The sequence below is a fragment of the Cebus imitator genome, unplaced genomic scaffold (assembly GCF_001604975.1).
Source record: "Cebus imitator isolate Cc_AM_T3 unplaced genomic scaffold, Cebus_imitator-1.0 Scaffold203, whole genome shotgun sequence".
Lineage (NCBI taxonomy): Eukaryota > Metazoa > Chordata > Mammalia > Primates > Cebidae > Cebus > Cebus imitator.
In genome coordinates this window covers 3,207,810-3,226,940 of record NW_016107518.1, presented here as the reverse complement: position 1 = coordinate 3,226,940, position 19,131 = coordinate 3,207,810, and the positions used below count along the sequence as shown (strand labels likewise).

The window sequence follows — 19,131 nt, the reverse complement described above, 5'->3', positions numbered from 1 at the left end:
ACCTCTGACATCCAGAGGAGGAATGGCAGAGACCTTCTGGTAGTTGGAACCACTTAATATAGAGGTTGACAATCTCTCACACCTCAGAATGTCTGAGTCATCAAGAGCAAGGGTCGACAAGTTATAGCCCATGGGCCAAATCTAGCAAGTAAACCAAATCTAGCATGTGAGTCTAATCCACCTGCCACCTGTTTGTGTAAATAAAGTTTTATTGGAACAGCCAAAGCCATAAATGGTCCATGGCTGTTCTCACACTGCAACAATCCAGCAGAGTGGTTGCAACAGAGAACATATGACTGCAATGCCTAAGATATTTACTCTCTGGCTCTTTACAAAAGAAGCTTGCCGACCCCCCAATGTAGAGCAGCACCTTTCAAACCTGAATGTGCATAGGAATCACCTTAGGATGCTATTAAACTGCAGATTCTGATTCAGTAGCCGTGGGAAGGTGTGCGAGACTCCTAAAAAGCCCCAGATAATGCCTGTGCTGCTGGTCCATGGGCCACACTTTGAGTAACAAGGGGCCAGGGAATATAATGCTTATTAGTCTTGATTTTTTTAAAAAATGAGGATTATAAAATATACTTTAGAAGGATTCCTATCCAAAAAGCTAAAATAAAAATGCATACAGTTCTAGAGGAAAATTCCAATGAAAGAATGGGGGAGAGAGAATTAATATAACTAAATTTGATGAATGAATTAATGAATATTAGATCCATGCTCAGATCCTGGCTGTAAGATGGCTCCATCAAAGCCCTGCCCCCTAGCAGAGTTTCTGCCTGAAGAACACTAGTATTATTCCAGGTTCTCAGGCCAGGAACCGAGGTCTTCCTTACTTCTCCGCCTTCATTAGGACATCCACCCTCAATCCAGTTGGCCATTCCTTCAGCATGATGTTGTTGGCCCCTGCCCTCCATTCTGATTCCATCTCTCTGGTCCAGGCCTCCATCACTTTGCTTCCATCTTAATGCAGTTGTCTGTGTGTGTCTCAATCTCCAGTGTCTTCCATCTCTAGTTCATTGCCTGTGTTTGCCAGACATCTTCTGAAAAGAGCTTTTCAGCATGCCGTTTCCCACTCGAGAGTCTTTAGATTTAAGATCCCACACTTTGGCTGCCAGCCTTTTCTCACATCATGTCTTCCCACTCACCCAGTAGGTCCTCTCAGCCATCCCTGGAGATTGCCCAATGATATCTAAGAAGCCCATGGATTCCCCAATGTTGTAATTCATTTATACAGATTTTAAAGCATTTTCTCCAACATTTTGGAAAAACAAGCTCTGCATATTTCACCTACCTTTTTTTCGGATGTTCCATAAAAAACTTTTAAGAAATGAAATCATGCCTTAACAACATGGCAGAAACCTGCACAGAAGAGCCCAGTGAATATGTAGTCAGCCTGGATCTCTGAGTCCACCCTTCTTGTGTTTCTCAACAATCATTTTTTTTTTAATGTTGCATCACTGCTTCCTGTACTTAAACTGGTTGCTTAGGTGAGTACCCTCTTACAAAGGCATCGAGGTGCCATCTTGTGGAGAAAAATGCAAACAGGCACATTTGGCTGTGCATTAAGGGAAGTGCAAGGATGCCAGCGTGAATCTCCATCATTGCCTTTCGGCCATGAGGACAGTCCCCTGAGAGCCTTCTGGCTGTGACCTGCATCGGTAGACTCAGGCCATCTGTGCTCAGGAAGCCCTGTAAATCAGGCCAGTGTGCAAGCAGCCTCCATCCTGGATCAGAGTTCATCAACCACCTCGCTATTGTCTTTTTGCTGATAATCTGCCTTCCAGAACTCCGCCCTATAGGGTGTAGGCAGTATCTCTCTGCTCCATTCTGCGAGGAACTTCCTATTCTTGACCTCCTTAGCAGCCCAAAACCACAGCTTCTAACCATCCCACGTGGTTTTTTCCTGCTGCCAGCCCCTCCTGGGACACTAAAAAATTACAGTAAAATCTGGCCAGATAGATTATAGTCTCTTTAAACACAATTCACCATACGGCTCTACACATTAAAAGTAAAGTAAAAGTCTAGAGGTTTCTAGTATTCTACACAAAAATATGGCTATCTTACTTTTATAATAGAGCAGTTACCACTGTCAAAAGCTATTTCAGTCCTCTTTCCTCCTCCTCCCATTTCAATTCATGGAGAAGGAAGATTATGAAGGTAAAGCATTAGAATTTTAGAGTTTGGGATACCCTCACCCTCCAGAGAATGATGACCCTCGTGGAATTGGGGGAGGCGGTAATTAATTATCTTACAGAATATGATGTTTACCCCTCAGGACTCCTTTCTCCAGATTTGTAAACATAGCTACAGTTGATTCTTACCCAGTTTTATCATACAAGAGCGCCAACATTTTCTTCCAGCTGAGCTCCGTGGTAAGATGCTATCCTATTATGAACTAGGATGAGGTACTGAAAAGTGACAGCCATAAACTTTTAAAACCAGATTACTCGTTTTACAATTGCTTTCATTTAGGAAGCCAGAATACCTTTTATCCTATGGACCATTTCTTCTCCTGAAATGCATGGCGTCGTCAATTTGATCTCCACTGATTCCTGTTTCCAATTTAATTTTGTCTATATAAAGCAAATTTCCCTCCCTTTAAATATGGCAGGATTCTTCATATCAGGGCTATATCTCTTTTTAAAAGAAAAAAATTGGCACCAGAAGGGACCTTAGAGATAAACCAGTTCGAAGAGCAAGTTGGTCCTGTAACTTTGATCTTTTGATTCCTCAACCAGCTGCTCTTTCATTCAACAAACGCTTATTAAGCACCTGCTATGTCCCAGGCACGGCGCTCTTTGCAATGCATAATCCTACTCATGCTGAAGTTAAGCCAAGAGGCAATCTTGAAGAACTCAAGAAGGTTATTGGATAGTTTGATAGCAGTAAGGAACTATTTTTAGAAACTGGATAATTAAGTGTCCTTTGCTCATTAGCTTCTCTGACATTTACAAAGGCTGTGTGTGCACTTCTGTGGAATTGCCATCGTTTTAAAGCTTTCTGGGGAATCTGTCATGTGTTCCTAGGTGTCCCATGAGCTTTGGAATAAACAGCAGTGATTTGCAACTGAGGGTGATTTTGCATCCAGGGGTAACATTTGGCAATGTCTGGAGACATTTTTGTTTGTCACACTGAGAGTGAGGGATGCTTCTGGCATCTAGTGGGTAGAAGCCACGGATGCTGCTAAACATTCTACAGTGCATAAGGCAGCCCCCACAGGAAAGACCTTTCAGGACCAAAACGTTAGCAGAGCTGAAGCTGAGAAGCCCTCACCTTGAGGACGAAGAGCAGCCAGGAGGGTGAGAAGCTAGGCTTCTAAACCCTAACAGTCCTTCAATCAAAGCAGGTCTGCTCTTCTTTTACATGGCAGAGCCTTGTATTTCCACATGAGATTTTATTTGTGAAGTATCTTTTTTTTTTTTTTTACTTAAAAAAAAAAGGTTGAAGACTACTGCGGTAGAAGACAGCTCTCTGCCTTCTGTTTTGCAGTTGAGTCATTTTAGAACAAATCAACTGGGTGTATATGATGCAGGATGAGGGCCATCAGGGGTAGATTTGGAAGCATCTACCTGAGCATTGGTTTTGGCTGCACAGGACTCTGCCCATCTCCCTCTCAACATTTACAGACAATATTGAAGTGATTTGATTGTGTTCGACTTTCAATTTAGACCAGGGTTGGCAATTTTTTTCTGTAAAGGGCCAGATCTAAATACTTCATACTGTTTGCGTTGCAACCACTCAATCTTCTGTTGGGGCACAAAAGCAGCCATAGACAATAACTAAACAAATGGGAGTGTTTGTGTTCTAATAAATCTTTATTTATAAAAACAAGTTGTAGGCCAGATTTGGCCTACTAGCTATAGTTTTCTGACCCCTAATTCAGATTGTAAATAGGAACCTTGTTTGTTTTACCTTCATGTCTCTGCTGCCTACCACTGCATTGGCACATAGTTGAGGTTGGCTCAGGAAACATTTACTGAACTATAGGGAAGGTCAGTTTTACAGACATAAGTGTTAGAAGATTTTAATGAGAATAACAAGTGGAAAAAGATCCACCCAGAAAAGATTAACTGTTTCCTTCTGTTGAACATTTAGGATGTTTCCAAGTTTTTATTATTAATAATACTGTGATGAGCCCTTCATACAGAAACTGTTGGTCTGATTTCTTATCATTTCCTAGCATAAATTCCTATAAGAATTTGCTGGATCAAATGGTCTATATTGCTAAATTGCTTTCCAGGAAGGTGGTATTGATCTACATTCCTAACAGTAATAACAAGGAGATATTTATCATATGCAAAGAATTTCTTTCAACAGAATGTCATGAATAAATGTTTTGGCATCCACATGCGTTTCCATGAATTAGCACACTGTAAATATAAGTAAATTGGTGTCAGCTACTAATCACTTTAATATTCTCCCATACTGTTCTACCAGCATGATTATTAAGGCACATTGTTTTGCCTTTGGGGGTCATCTAGCCAAACAGTTGAGGTTACCCTATCTCATGTGTTTATTGAGCACACACAGACACATCTGCTTCCCATTAGGGGATCAGAACCTCCACTATCTGAATGCCTGGCACCAGCCTACCCTGCCATGATGGACAGAGGCCTCCTCCCTGTGAAATTCACCTCCAAATATGTCATCCAGATTACTTATTTCCCTCAGGAAATTTCGTTCAGGTTAATTTTGGCACACAATTGGGGGTAATTCTTGAGCAATTTCTCCTGTGATGGCTTGCAATGCGTAAAATTTTCCTACAATGTATTACAAAAATCACTGGAAAAAATACAAAGGACATCTGATGGTTATCCACTTGTCTTTCTAACAGCAAGAAATATCTGTTTTGTACTGCAGTACATGATGAGCAAGAAACATAAAATAAAGGTAGATCAGAGAGTAGATGTTCTTGCTGGCCCTTTTCAATAGGTGCTGTTTGAGCAGTGAGAACATTGAAGCTATGTAAGGTGTCTTGACTTTATGGCTGTTTTGTTTTGTTTTGTTTTGTTTTTTGCTCTTCAGAGTTTTCTGAATTTGACCAAATGAAGAAGAGAATACTTCTGACTAAGAAGTAGTAGAAAGTGTTATAGAAATAGGGGGGGTCTGGGTGTTTACATGATGATCGCATTTACTTAAAAGTGGGTAGACTTCAGACAAAATCAAATACATGAAGACAATGATGACAAAACCCAGCATTTTCTGAGAAACCACCATATTGCAGCATTCTGTAAGTACCTTCTGTGTCTGCTTCATTTGATTTTCCCAACAGTCCTAAGAGGTAGCTGCTCCATCCCCATCCAGACAGAAAAAAATCCTTGGGCTCAGAACAGCTTATCAACATGTCCAAAGACAGTACTCATCGGTGGCAGAGACAGCACAAGAACGAAGGCTCTCCTGCCCACCCCAAGCACCCCCTGAGGATACTGCAATGGTACCTCTGAAAGAGTCTAGACATAGGTCAGCACTAAGTCATCCGTCTCAGTGAACAATTGATCAGCCTCCTGATGCACAAACCAGAATTCAGGCCAGATTCATTTCTGAACATTGTCCTTGACAAGAAGATCTGGATGATGGTAGAAATGTTTTCAGCAGCTACTTCAAAGAGAAGTGACTAACCCAACATCACACAGCAAGCCAGGGACTGGGCCAGGACTGCACCCCAGGTTTTCTGGTTCCCAGTCCAACATTCTTTTTATTATTCTAAACTGTTTCTCCTGGTAAATGACATCAGCTAGTGATTATAACTAATGATTATACGACTGCGTTTTGGAGGAAAATATCAGCTGCCTTAAACAAATTCATAGCACGTAATCTATACATGTGATAATAGTTCATGAAACACCAGAAAAGTGCATCTAAAAAATGACAAATACAAACAAGACCTGTTCTTAGCAGTATTATACTGATGTCAATGGCATACATGGTTTTGACAAATTACTTTGGTTATGCAAGATATTATCATTAGGGAAAGCTGGGTGAAAGGGCATCAAAACTCTCTGCACTCTTTTTACAACTTCTTTTGAGTCTTACACTATTTCAAAATAAAACGTTATAACAATAAGAAAGTAATGTAATAGGAAGATCGGCTAGAATATGTATTCACATGCGTGTGTAAAGTATAATGTTAAAAGAGCCAGTGTAAGAGAGACACATAATGGGGTTGGTCCCTCATAACCCTGCAAGAAGAGAAAACCAGAGTCACTAGTTCTAGGCCAGGCTCTCTCCAGTCTTCATGGTAACCATGCTTTGAACTCGTTCCTCCGCACGTAGGTCACTGCCACCATCTCCTTCAGCAAAGCTAGAACCCTCAACATGACCTCTGACCCTTTGACCTCCAACTTTTACCTAATGGTTAAAAACATGGGCTTTGGTCTGGGAGCTGTGTTTCTATCCCAGTTCTACCTATTATTAGCATTATGGCCTTGGGCAAATTACCTAACCTGTCTTCTAAGTCTTAGTTTCCTATAAATTTCAGCAATCTCACAGACGGATTTTTAGGATTAAATGGCAAAACATATGTGTTCAGAGGACCTAGAAGATAGTAAAGACTCTGTAAATGCGAGACACGATGATGTTGAGAAAGATGGCAAGGAGGAGGATGAGGACAGACACAAAGACCTGTTCATTTTGCATCCCAAGCATCTCTCAAATCCCGTCACTCCATCCCCATTCCCCTCATTCAGACTGGGATATTGCAACATCCTCCAGACTCCATGTACCTAATTGTTAATTATCGACTAAAGGAGATTCGATCCTGTCCAGCACAACATAGAGCATACAGGGGTTCCTCATTGCCTGATAGCTTGTGATTATCTGTGTGTGTGTCTGATCACTCCTGTCAGACTCAGATTCCCAAAGGCACGACCTGTGTCTGATTCAGCTTGGGATCTCCTGGGCAGCCTTTTCAGTGTAGCCACTCAACGACGTCAGTGATGAAATACATCTTTACGTGTTTCAATCTTGTCATGGCAGGTCCTTCTTGTCATTCAGATCCTAGTCCAGAGGTCATTCCCCAGCCACACCCTCCTAGACACACAATCCAAATCGTCCGTCGTTACATCATAAGATCTTCACTACAGCCCTGTGCAGGAGAAGGGACCTTTGTCGTGTGTGTAATTTGCCTTTGGCCTCAGCTAAAAATGAAGGTCTTGAATATATGCTGTCTCCCTAGTTCTCATTCTGGAGTTGTCTCTCTTGCTTTGTGAAGTAAAGGAGAGATACTTGGTAACTCCATGGGAACTCAGTCTCAGAGGTGTGGGTAGCCACTAGAACACTGAAGAGTGCTCCTAGTAGGTCCTAAGGAAGCTATTGATCGTGGCTCCTGGGAGACAGGCTGTCACCTTTAGTTCTTGGCACCCTGTGCAGCCCCATGCTTCACTGAAACCAACCTCTAGGATCCTTGGACATCTACCAGGAAAAACTCTTGCAGCTTTTCCTTCCCATGTCCAGACCGATCCAGAGCAACCATGCTGTGCAGGAAATCTGGTGGGGGTGGGTCCATCGAATTGTGCAGTGCATTTTAATATAACGTCTGATTCTCAAGATCAAGTAACATTTTGTTAGAGTCTACGGTTGTCTGAAGTTATCCGTGCTTGTGTAATTTCCTTGTGACACCTCCATTCTAACTGGGCTGGGGCTGAGAATTAATATGATTAGTGCGACATCTGTTCCGTCTTTGGCGACTCTCATTCATTCCTGAAATATCCCTTACACCCTAGTTACAGGAGAGAGACTCCCTGGATGGCTCATTGTCCCCACTCTAGGTAAGGCCCGCTCCACACTGCAACCATTGTTATTAAAAAGCAAGTCTGAGCGTGGCTCTCCCCTTCAGACGTCTGGGGGTTGCTCATGCCATAGGATGAAACTCTAATTCTCCAATCCAGCAAACAAGATTCTTGACAAATTCAGCTGAACTCCCCAGCCTCGTAGCATCCCTCCCAGCAGCCTTGCGCTTCAGCCGTGTCTTTCTGTGTTCTTTCCTACCTGTGTACACATCGTTCCCTTTATCTGAAGGACCCCTCTGAGAATGAGCTCAGTCTAGACAAGCCGAGGCCAGGGGTAGCAGCAACAGACTGAAAGTTGGGAAGGGAGGGAGTGTGAGATGTTGCTAGACAGGGTAGGCAATGGGTGTTGACCAGCTCTCCTGTCCACCTTCCCCCTTGGTGACAGTCAGAGGTATCTCCCTGATTCAGTTGGAATCTTGCCTTGATGACATGGGTTCTATTGAAAACCCCTGTTGGTAACATTTCGTTGTTGTTTCAAAGCAAGGGAGAATTCAAGGGGGTGGGGCTATGGAAATCATGCATGGAAAACATTTTCCTTATTTTTTCTGCTAAAATGGTGCATGGGGCAGGGTGAGAAAGATTTGAGGGAGGAGAAATACATAGCAAACATGGCATTTGGAAAGGCTAATTGGATGTGGATGAACATACAGAGATGTTCTGTTACTGTCAGAGATGCTATTTGTGAAGCGAGACCAGTCATTACGGATGGGTTAATGTGCACGGGGGAATATGGAAGCAATAATGCAGAAGGGCAGTGCCTGCAGAAAGGTTTCAATCAGCCATGCAGCTAGAGGGGAAGGAATGGGCACCTTTTGATTTGACTCTGCCCACAGGGTTTGACCTATAGGACCTACATGAAGAGACCCAGTGTTGCATAACAAAATCAAAAGCGGACTTTGACGGGTTTGCTGGCCGCCTTGCCCCTGCGATGTGGACTGATCATTGCGGTTAGCATTCAAGAACAAGAACAAGCCTGTGATTTGGAGAGCATGTGTCTCAACAATTAGAATACCATTCTGATTTCAACTATCTTTCCATATCCTCATAACCCAGTGAATAATCCTGTGCTCACAGTATTTCATCGTCCAAACCATAATCAACTCACTTCCATCTGCTCATGGAAAAGTGACAGAATTCTTTGTTCAGAATGGGAGTCCCAATTTTAGACTCAGGAAACATGATCCTGAGCCCTGTGAGGTCAGGCGTGGGAAGCTGCAGAAGTAAGAAAAGATTTCATGAAGATTTTTCCATTTTGTTTTAATGTTTCATTTTTGTTGTTGTTGTTTTGAAATAGGGTCTGTTCTGTTGCCCAGGCTGGAGTGCAGTGGTGCAATCATAGTTCACTGCAACCTCATACTCCTGGCCTCAAGCGATCCTCCCACCTCAGCCTTCTGAGCAGCTAGAATTTCAGGTGTGTGCCCCCACACCTGGTTAATTTTTTTTTTTTTTTTTTTGAGTAGAGACTGGATCTCACTGTGTTGCTCAGGCTGGTCTCAAAGTCCTGAGTTCAAGCGATCCTCCTGCCTCAGCCTCCTAAAGGGCTGGAATTACAGACATGAGCCACCATGTCTGACCCAAAGTTTAATTTCCGTATGCAAAATAAAATGATTGGAGCGGAAATACGAATGCGGAGGAAGAGATAACGCCAAAAGATCTTAGAATGAGTTGTGGGAAGATTCCTTTTGTGAGGGGAGGGGAATTCAGGAAAGTCAGAATTCCTTTATACACTGATGAGACTGGCTCTACAAAGCAAGGGAGAATTCATGGCACTCCATGATTTACCAGGTTATCATCCTGTTTGTTCATGTTTCTGGCGCTTGCTTACCTTCATCCTTCTGCTCTGGGAAAAGGGCTCTGGAGTAACCAAGCAAAAGTCCTGCCTCTCAGGTCTCTACAGCCACAGTTACCAGTAGAGGTTCAGCTCTCAGACAATTTAGTTTCCTAAGAAACTGGTCCAGGGAACACTACTTTTGGAGGCACTTTGCTAAGTGTAGCATCTATAAGAAGACTTGGGGGCAAATCCCAGTTTCAGATGCGGTGCTTGTCATGATTCCAAAGAGATTCTTTATTTAAAAATCCCAGCACAGGCTGGGTGCGGTGGCTCATGCCTGTAATCCCAACACTTTGGGAGGCTGAGATGGGTGGATCACAAGGTCAAGAGATCAAGACCGTCCTGGCCAGCATAGTGAAACCCCATCTCTACTAAAAATACAAAAATTAGCCAGGTTTAGTGACGCATGCCTGTAGTCCCAGCTACTCAGGAGGCTGAGGCAGTAGAAGTGCTTGAACCCAGGAGGCAGAGGTTGCAGTGAGCTGAGATCATGCCACTGCACTCCAGCCTGGTGACAAAGCGAGACTCCGTCTCAAAATAAGTAAATAAATTCCAGCCCAGACCATCCTCTCCCCTCCCATAGTCCAACAGGGATTTGCAGAGCTTCACTGTACAACCTGTTTAAGTAAATTTCTAGCCTCTTACATCTTCTCCCATCTTTTTCCCAGCGTTATTTTTCTCCTGATCATTTACCACCACCAAACAAACTGTTTTATTGTCTGTGGCTTTAGTCTGTGGCCCCCACCCCACTCCTAGAATATACATTTCATAAATAGCAAGAAAAGGAGTTTCTTGCCCAGAGAGCTTCTCCCCCCCTTCCTTCTGTATGTTCCTGATTCATACTACAAGAGTCTTTTGTTTTCTGCCTTTTTGCAGAACATTGGCTGTGATGACTACCTAGGCTCTGACAAAGTCGTGGACAAATGTGGGGTGTGTGGAGGAGACAATACGGGCTGTCAGGTTGTGTCGGGCGTGTTTAAACATGCCCTCACCAGCCTGGGCTACCACCGCGTCGTGGAGATTCCCCAGGGAGCCACGAAAATCAACATCACGGAGATGTACAAAAGCAACAACTATTTGGGTAAGCTTGGTCTTTTTCCAGAGAAAGCCATCTGTCCCTGCCAGGTGATGTATTCCTTCAGAACTGTGAGACAGACACAGCAGGGTCTGGGAGTCCTGGGGCATGCGGAGGGTGTCCCTGAGGAATGCCAAGGCACCACCTGGCCTGCGCCTTGAAATGAGAAGTTTGGGTGAATAATGTTAAAAAAAAAATTTTAAAAAGGTCCTTCTTGCAAATAAGCAAATAAATATTTAGTATCTATACATTTAAACCAGCCTTTGCTTCTCCCACGAGAAACATGGTTATTAAGTGGATAGCAGACCAAATTGTTGCGCTGAGATGGGAGAAGCTCTTTGCAAAGCCCGGAGACCTGCCAGTGTTTGTTCTGTCAGGATTTGAGGTGGCCAGGGACAATTGAACCTATCTATACCTTCACTCCCCAGAGGTCTAAAGCAAAGCCGTTTTTCCCTTCTTTCTGCTTCATCTGCCTGGGGCAGCAGACATATACATGTAGTAGTGTGCATGTCTTCTGAAAAGCTGTGGAATCCTCCAGCAATCAATTTGGACAATATCATCAATCTTGAGAGGCCATTTGTAACCCGTTGTTCCACAAAAGATCTTTTTTGATACTTTGGACTTTCGAGCTATTTGCATTCCATCTGATACAAACCACAAAGCAGTAGAGCAAATCCTTTGGGTTTATACTAGTAATGGGATTGCAGCCCTAATGCCCATCAATGATAGACTGGATAAAGAAAATGTGGCACATAGACACCATGGAATACTATGCAGCCATAAAAAACGATGAGTTCATGTCCTTTGCAGGGACATGGATGAAGCTGGAAACCATCATTCTCAGCAAACTGACACAAGAACAGAAAACTGAACACCACACATTCTCACTCATAAGTGAGTGTTGAACAATGAGAACACATGGACACAGGGAGGGATAAACCACAAACCAGTTGAACAAATTACTGTTTGTTTTTGTTTTTTTTGGGACGGAGTCTTGCCCTGTCACCCAGGCTGGAGTACAGGGGTGTGATTTCAATTCATTTCAGCCTCCACCTCCCAGGTTCAAGCGATTCTCCTTCCTCAGCCTCCCAAGTAGCTGGGACTGTAGGTGTGCACCACCACGCCCAGCTAATTTCTGTATTTTTAGTAGAGATGTGGCCACCCTGCTCTCAAACTCCTGACCCCAAGTGATCCACCCGCCTCGGCCTCCCAAAATGCTGGGATTACAGGCATGAACCACCATATATGGCCTTGAACAAATTACTTTTTGAGAATTTCTAATTCATGTAAAGATGTACAAATCAGTTAACAAAATAATATCAGGGAGGTGTTTTTAAAAGTTATTTAATGAATAGCAGTGTGCATTTTTTTTCTTTTGTTTTATTATACTTTAAGTTCTGGGTACATGTGCAGATTGTGCAGGATTGTTACCTAGGTCTGCACATGCCATGGTGGTTTGCTGCATCCATCCCCTCCACCATCACCCATGTTAGGTATTTCTCCTAACGTTATCCCTCCTCAATTCCCCCACCCCCTGCTATCCCTCCCCTAGCCCACCAGCCCCCAACAGGCCCCAGTATATGATGTTCCCCTCCCTGTGTCCATGTGTTCTCATTGTTCAACACCCACTTATGAGTGAGAACATGTGTATGGTTTTCTGTTCTTGTGTCAGTTTGCTGAGAATGATGGTTTCCAGCTTCATCCATGTCCCTGCAAAGGACATGAACTCATTGTTTTTTATGGCTGCATAGTATTCCATGGTGTCTATGTGCCACATTTTCTTTATCTATTCTATCATTGATGGGCATTTGGGTTACAATCCCATTACTGGGTATATACCCAAAGGATTATAAATCATTCTATTATAAAGACATATGCACATGTATGTTCATTGCAGCACTGTTTACAATAGCAGTATGTATTTTTATCTTTTAATTATTTAATTGAACAGGAACTTACCTAACACAAAATTATGTGTTAGGCACTATTTTTAGTGCTTTTCATGCATTCAACCTTTGAATTCTCTCAACTGGGGAAAGGAGCTATTCCCATCCCCACTTTACATATAACAAAGCAGGCCCAGAGAGATTATGTACCTTGCCAAGGTCACAGTGCCATAATGAGGTGGAGCTGGGGTTCAAACCCAGGCAGTCTATCTCCAGGTGTGGTAGTCTATCAAGAGATGATACCCATGGGCAACCTTGGAACCTGAGTCCCTGTGGTGTGCCACTGGCCGTGAAGTAGTCAGTGGCTGCAGCAGTTGAAAGACTATTAAGTCTGCAACTTTCAAATATCAGGATACTCAGAAGTTAACTCCAGACCCAGGAACTCCATATTCTGCTGCTCTTCCTTCCCCGTCTAGTCAAATGCAGCCAAAACGAACTTGGTTTTATTGCGGGGAGGAGGAAGGGATGGCAGATGAGACTCTGAGACAAACCCAATCTAAGAAAAACTGTTCAATTTGCTCTGGCAAACCCAGGAGCTATCAAAGTGGCAGAAAACCTAGTTTCTCAGTGAGTGCTTTGTATATTCTTTTCAATAGTGAAAAATAGCGTTTGTGTGTCTCCTCCTTTCTTTTGTGCTACTGTGAGATCACATCTTCTTAAACATCCTGCCTCCTAGAATGGGAATGTTCTTCTGGGGATTATTTGAAGTGTAATCGTGTTTAAATGTCACTTTTTATTAGCATAATGTTGCTTTTAGTACATTTTCCCTGGCTATAGTTAGTTCTATTCAGCAAGCAGTTTTCAAGCTGTGCCCCCTAAAGAAAAAATAGATATTCTGGGCAAATATCCACTGGATGTCTAAATAGAGGAAGCTCTCACAGCTTTGGTGTTTTCATCTGGAGTATGAGAATAAGAATCTTCATCTTACAAGTAGTCATGAGTTTCAATAGGATAACATACATTTAAGACCCCGCAGAGCCCCTAACTAGGCAGTTGACAAATGTTCATTCCCTTTCTTTTGTCTCAGAGGGCTTGTCAGTTTTGATTCCATCAAAATTGTGGAATAAACATTTCCTCTTTCCCTAAAAAGGATGTAGGGAAGGCAGAGGGAAAATGGAAGTACCAAGAGTCAGTGGGGGTGGGGCATGGTAGTTCGTGTCTATAATCCCAGCGCTGTGGGAGGCCAAGGCAGGAGGACTGCTTGAAGTCAGGAGTTCAAGACCAGCCTGCACAACATCAAGGGAGACCCTCATTTCTCCAAAAAAATTTAAAAAACAGCCAGATCTGGTGACACATGCCTGTAGTCCTAGCTACTTGGGAGGGTTAGGCATGAGGATTGCTTGGGCCTAGGAGGTCAAGGCTTCAGTGAGCTGTGATCGTGCCACTGCACCCCAGCTGGGGCGATAGAGCAAGACACTATCTCAACAAAGAAAAAACTAAATGGAGAGGTGATTCAAAAAGCCAAGTTCAACCTCCTACACCCAGAGGTCAGTGGGGTACACATGAAATCGGTAGCATCCATGGCAATATTACATGAGGTCCTGTGGGCAAAGGAGAGAGCAAAAACGAAAGAGACAAGTCTAGTGAAAGAAGATTCCAGAGGTGACGAACAGAGATTCCTTCTATAGCACTTACGTCACCTGGGGTGCTTGGTGTGTTCTCCTCTTTTTTAAAAAATGATCTATAATTCATATGCCATAAATTTCATCCTGTAGAAGTGTTCATTGGTTAGAATGGTCTTTTTCTCTTCACAGGTGTTCTCTTTACCTAACCCACTGTTCCTGCAGAATTATGTCTGTATATTCCAAAAGTAAACATACATGGGATTGCTTCAGATCATGTAGAAACAATTAGCAGGTGTATCTAGCTATTTTTGGACTCTTGACAACTGTGTTTTACATTGTACATTGTCACACGCTGAAACCTTTTCCAAAGAGATATGTGGTGGGTTTCTCCACAGTTTTCTAGGTAGCAGTGAAGGTTCTGATTTTCTTACCTTGTGAGTTCTGGCGATGTAAACTGTATTTTCTATAAAATTTGACTTGATACACAAAATTTACTCAGCTATTTGTGAAAGTTTGATCTGCTGAATAGGCAATAGAGAGGAAATTAATAGTTCACATTTGTATCTTTGCTTTAAAGATTGCACAGCTTAAAAAGTTTTTTTTAGTTTCTTGTTGTTTCCAGAATTACCTTTAGTGATTTGTAATGCAAATAAAACTTTCCCTGTGAAATAGTTGGTATTTTTTAAATGACTGAGTCCCCAGTAACAATAGAAAATAGGTTTCTATGAGAAAGGCAGACTTGTTTGATTGATTGATTGATTGATTGATCGATTGAGATGGACTCTCTTACTATCACCCAGGCTAGAGTGCAATGGCGCGATCTCAGCTCACTGCAAACTCCACCTTGCAGGTTCAAGTGATTCTCCAGCCCCAGCCTCCCAAGTAGCTGGAATTACAGGCATCTGCCACCACATCCAGCTAATTTTTGTATTTTTAGTAGAGACGAGGTTTCCCCATGTTGGCTAGGATGGTCTCCATCTCTTGACCTCTGATCCACCCACCTCAGCCTCCCAAAGTGCTGGGATTATGGGCGTGAGCCACCACGTTCAGCTCAGACTTATATTACTAATGCTGAAGATGATGATTTAATCACCTCATTTTGTTTTATCTTTTACTTTTATTTTAGGTTCAGGGGTATGCATACAGCTTTTTATATAGGTAAACTCATATCACAGGGAGTTTTGTACAGATTGTGTCACCCAGGTACTAAACCTGGTACCCAATAGTTATTTTTTCCAATTCCCACCCTCTCCCACCCTCAAGTAGGCCCCAGCGTCTGTTGTTTCCCTGTACGTGTCCGGGTCTTCTCATCATTTAGCTCCCATTTGGAGTGATAACATGTGGTATTTGGTTTTCTGTTTCTGTGTGGTTTTCGAAGGGTAACAGCCTCCAGCTTCATCCATGTTCCTGCAAAAGACATGATCCTCTTCTTTTTGATGGCTGCATAGTATTCTGTGGTACCATGTACTATATTTTCTTTCTCCAATCTGTCATTGTTGGACATTTAGGTTACTATCATGAATAGTGTGCAGTGAACATATGTGTGCATGTGTCTTTATGGTAGGATGATTTATATTCCTTTGGGTATGTACCTGGTAAGGGATTGCTGGGTCAAATGGTATTCTGGTTTTAGCTCTTTGAGGAATCACCACGCTACTTTCCACAGTGGTTGGAAAGCATTTACACTTCCAACAACAATGTATAAGTGTTCCCTTTTCTCTATAACCTTGCCAGCATCTGTCATTTTTTGACTTTTTAATAGTAGCCATTCTGACTGGTATAAGATGGTATCTCGTTGTGGTTTTGATTTGTATCTGTCTAATGATTGGTGATACTGAGCTTTTTTTGCATATGCTTGTTGGCCATGCGTATGTCTTCTTTTGAAAAGTACATCTTCTGTTGACGTCTTTTGCCCACTTTTTAATGGAGTTGTTTTCTTCTTATAAATTTGTGAAACTTCCTTTAGATGCTGAATATGAGACCTTTGAAGTATAGTTTGCAAATATTTTCTCCCATTCTGTAGGGTGTCTGTTTACTCTGTTGACAGTTTCTTTTGCTGTGCAGATGCTCTTAAGTTTAATTAGACACCATTTGTTAATTTTTGCTGTTGTTTCAGCTGCTTTTAGCAACTTGATCGTGAAATCTTCCCTAGTTCCTGTGTCCAGAATAGTGTTACCTAGGTTGTCCTCTAGGGTTTTATAGTTTTGGATTTTACATTTAAGTCCTTAATCCATCTTGAGTTGATTTTTGTATATAGCATAAGCAAGGGGTCCCGTTTCAGTCTTCTGCATATGGCTAGCCAGTTCTCCCAGCACCATTTATTGAATAGGGAGTCCTTTTTCCATTGCTTGTTTTTGTCAGCTTTGTTGAAGATCAGATAGTGGTATGTGTATGACCTGATTTCTGGGCCTTAGTCCTCTATTCTGTTCCATTGGTCTGTGTGTCTGTTTTTGTACCAGTACCACTCTGTTTTGATTACTGTAGCCCTGTAGTATAAAGTCAGGTAAGATAATGTTTCTAGCCCTGTCCTTTTTGCTTAGGATTGCCTTGGGTTTTGGGGCTCCTTTTTCTATTCCATATGAATTTTAAAATAGCTTTTTCTAGTTTTGTGAAGAATTTCATTGGTAGTTTGATAGGAATAACATTGAATCCGTAAATTGCTTTGGGCAGTATGGTCATTTTAATTATATTGATTCTTCCCACCCATGAACATGGAACGTTTTTTCATTTGTTTGTATCATCTCTGATTTCTTTGAGTGGTGTTTTGTAATTCTAATTTCAGAGATCTTTTACCTCCCTGGTTAGCTGTATTCCTCAGTATTTTATTCTTTTTGGATCACCTTATTCTAAAAGATTTTCTAAAGCCCTCAATATTTAAATGAGCATCCCTAGGATTCTTTTTTTTTTTTTTTTTTTTTAACTTTTAAGTTCAAGGGTACAAGTGCAGATTTGTTACATAGTTAAACTTGTGTTATGGGGGTTTGTTTACAGATTATTTTATCACCCAGGTAGTAAGCCTAGTACCCACAAGTTATTTTTCCTGAACCCTCCTCCCACCCTGGGCTTCTCACTTAGTTAATAATAGTAGTCATACCACACATATGTAATATTTTAATCTCCAAAGCATTTTCACATAATGGCCTTCTGATCTTTAACACTGGACATTATTTATTAATACTTTGCTTATTTCAAAAAGCTTTAGACTTTCTAAAGATATAATTATAGAGTTAAAATATGAAAATTGAAATTTAAAACTTAAAACTAAATAGAAAAAGGAGGACTGTATACCAGAAACCTTGGCTGCCATATTTATAGTGATGGTACATTAAAGTTAACTCTGAGTTTCTGGCTTAATTTAGTTTGACCATTAAGGCCTAGCCTACTAGACTCAGATGCTGAAGGCCATTGGTCTGGCTCCTTCCCTGCCATAACTCATAGGAGGAGTGGCCCATGTAGAGCTGGAGGAAGAGGCCAACTCACCACAATGCTTCTTTTCTCTGAACAAAGCTACAGAAACCATAACATTTAATGTTGCACATATTTCAGGAGATAAGATGTTTATTCGTCTCATTTGAGATTGTAAACTAATGAAACTCTGCAGAGTTGAGCTCCAAATTTCTGTTTATTTGAATTTGTTTACATACTCCAAAATATAGACTGTTTCATGAGTTCTAGAGTCCTAGATCTTTTTTTTTTTTAATGGGAAAGACTTTAGAACTCCCATGTCTATTGTAAGCTATGAATTCTTTTGTATGTAAATTATTCTGAACTCTCCCGTTTAGGGAAAAAAAGTTTAATTGTATTTAAATGATTGACATTTTGTATTACTTGCCTTTTTCTTAATAAAAGATATCGTAAAATTATTTTAGCTGAAATATCAAAGTTTGGCATAGTTCCGTGAGTTCAGTTTACTAATGTCATTATACAACAGTTAAGAAATCAGACATAAAAGCATACCAAGCACAAATTCATTATACAAGACATGTACTACCTGCCAACATGTTAGGTTGTCATCGAGTTTTAGACTTGGACAGAATTTCTAAAGATCTGTAAGCTTTCAAAAATAAACTGGCAATATTCTTACTTTCAAGCATGTTCTCCTGAAAGTTTTAAACAATAATAATGGTCAGCATTGAAAAAAAAATCAAGTGTTAGGAATAACCTGTAATTTTCAAGCTTCAATTTATTCATTGAGTGGCTTGCTTTATGGGAAACATTGAATGTTTAAATACTATGATGTCTTACATGTACATGACAATTAATCTCTAATATTTTTTTATATTCACTAAAAATTTCAAGCAAGACAAATGAAATAGAGCAAAAAGGTAAAATTTCCCTCTTTATACAAACTCTACACTTGATCCACTGCCTTCAAGCGTAAATACTACTTGAAGGTAATTAACCACTGTTCACAGTTCATTGTGTATTCTCCAGCCCTTTCTATAAGTACCAATAAACATATACTTTCTAAAATTGATATTACTACACAAGCTTTTTGCAATTTGCTTCCTTATTATCATATCATGGGTATCTTTTTATATTCACATAAGGCTATGTTTTTTGTTTGTTTGAGTGCAGAGTATTCAATACAATGGATGTAGCATTAGTTAGGTACTTCCTACTGAGGGATGTTTAGATTGCCTCTAATTTTATAACATTACAAATCATACTTTAGAATTTTGGTTTAAGATGGCAGACTGAGCACATGAGTTTTTCTTGCCTTTCTTCAAAGATTACTTCAAAATGACACTAAAGGAATTTTTAAAAAGAAAAAAAAAGATGTGACTTAAAATCACCAAGAAGATTGGAGTGGGGGCATCAGTGAGCAAATGATTTTTTTTTTTTTTTTTTTTTTGACGGAGTTTCGCTCTTGTTACCCAGGCTGGAGTGCAATGGCGCGATCTCGGCTCACCGCAACCTCCGC

The 19,131-nt window shown here is 41.3% G+C and overlaps 1 protein-coding gene across 2 annotated transcripts in view; it reads left to right on the top strand.

The window, feature by feature from the left end:
- THSD4 (thrombospondin type 1 domain containing 4) overlaps positions 1–19,131 on the top strand; it is a 660,091-nt gene that overhangs the window by 539,573 nt on the left and 101,387 nt on the right. For both annotated transcript variants that reach the window (XM_017548142.2, XM_017548143.2), the window contains one exon: positions 10,498–10,702. In XM_017548142.2, the coding sequence (XP_017403631.1) occupies positions 10,498–10,702 (205 nt within the window). The remainder of the gene's footprint in view (positions 1–10,497; positions 10,703–19,131) is intronic.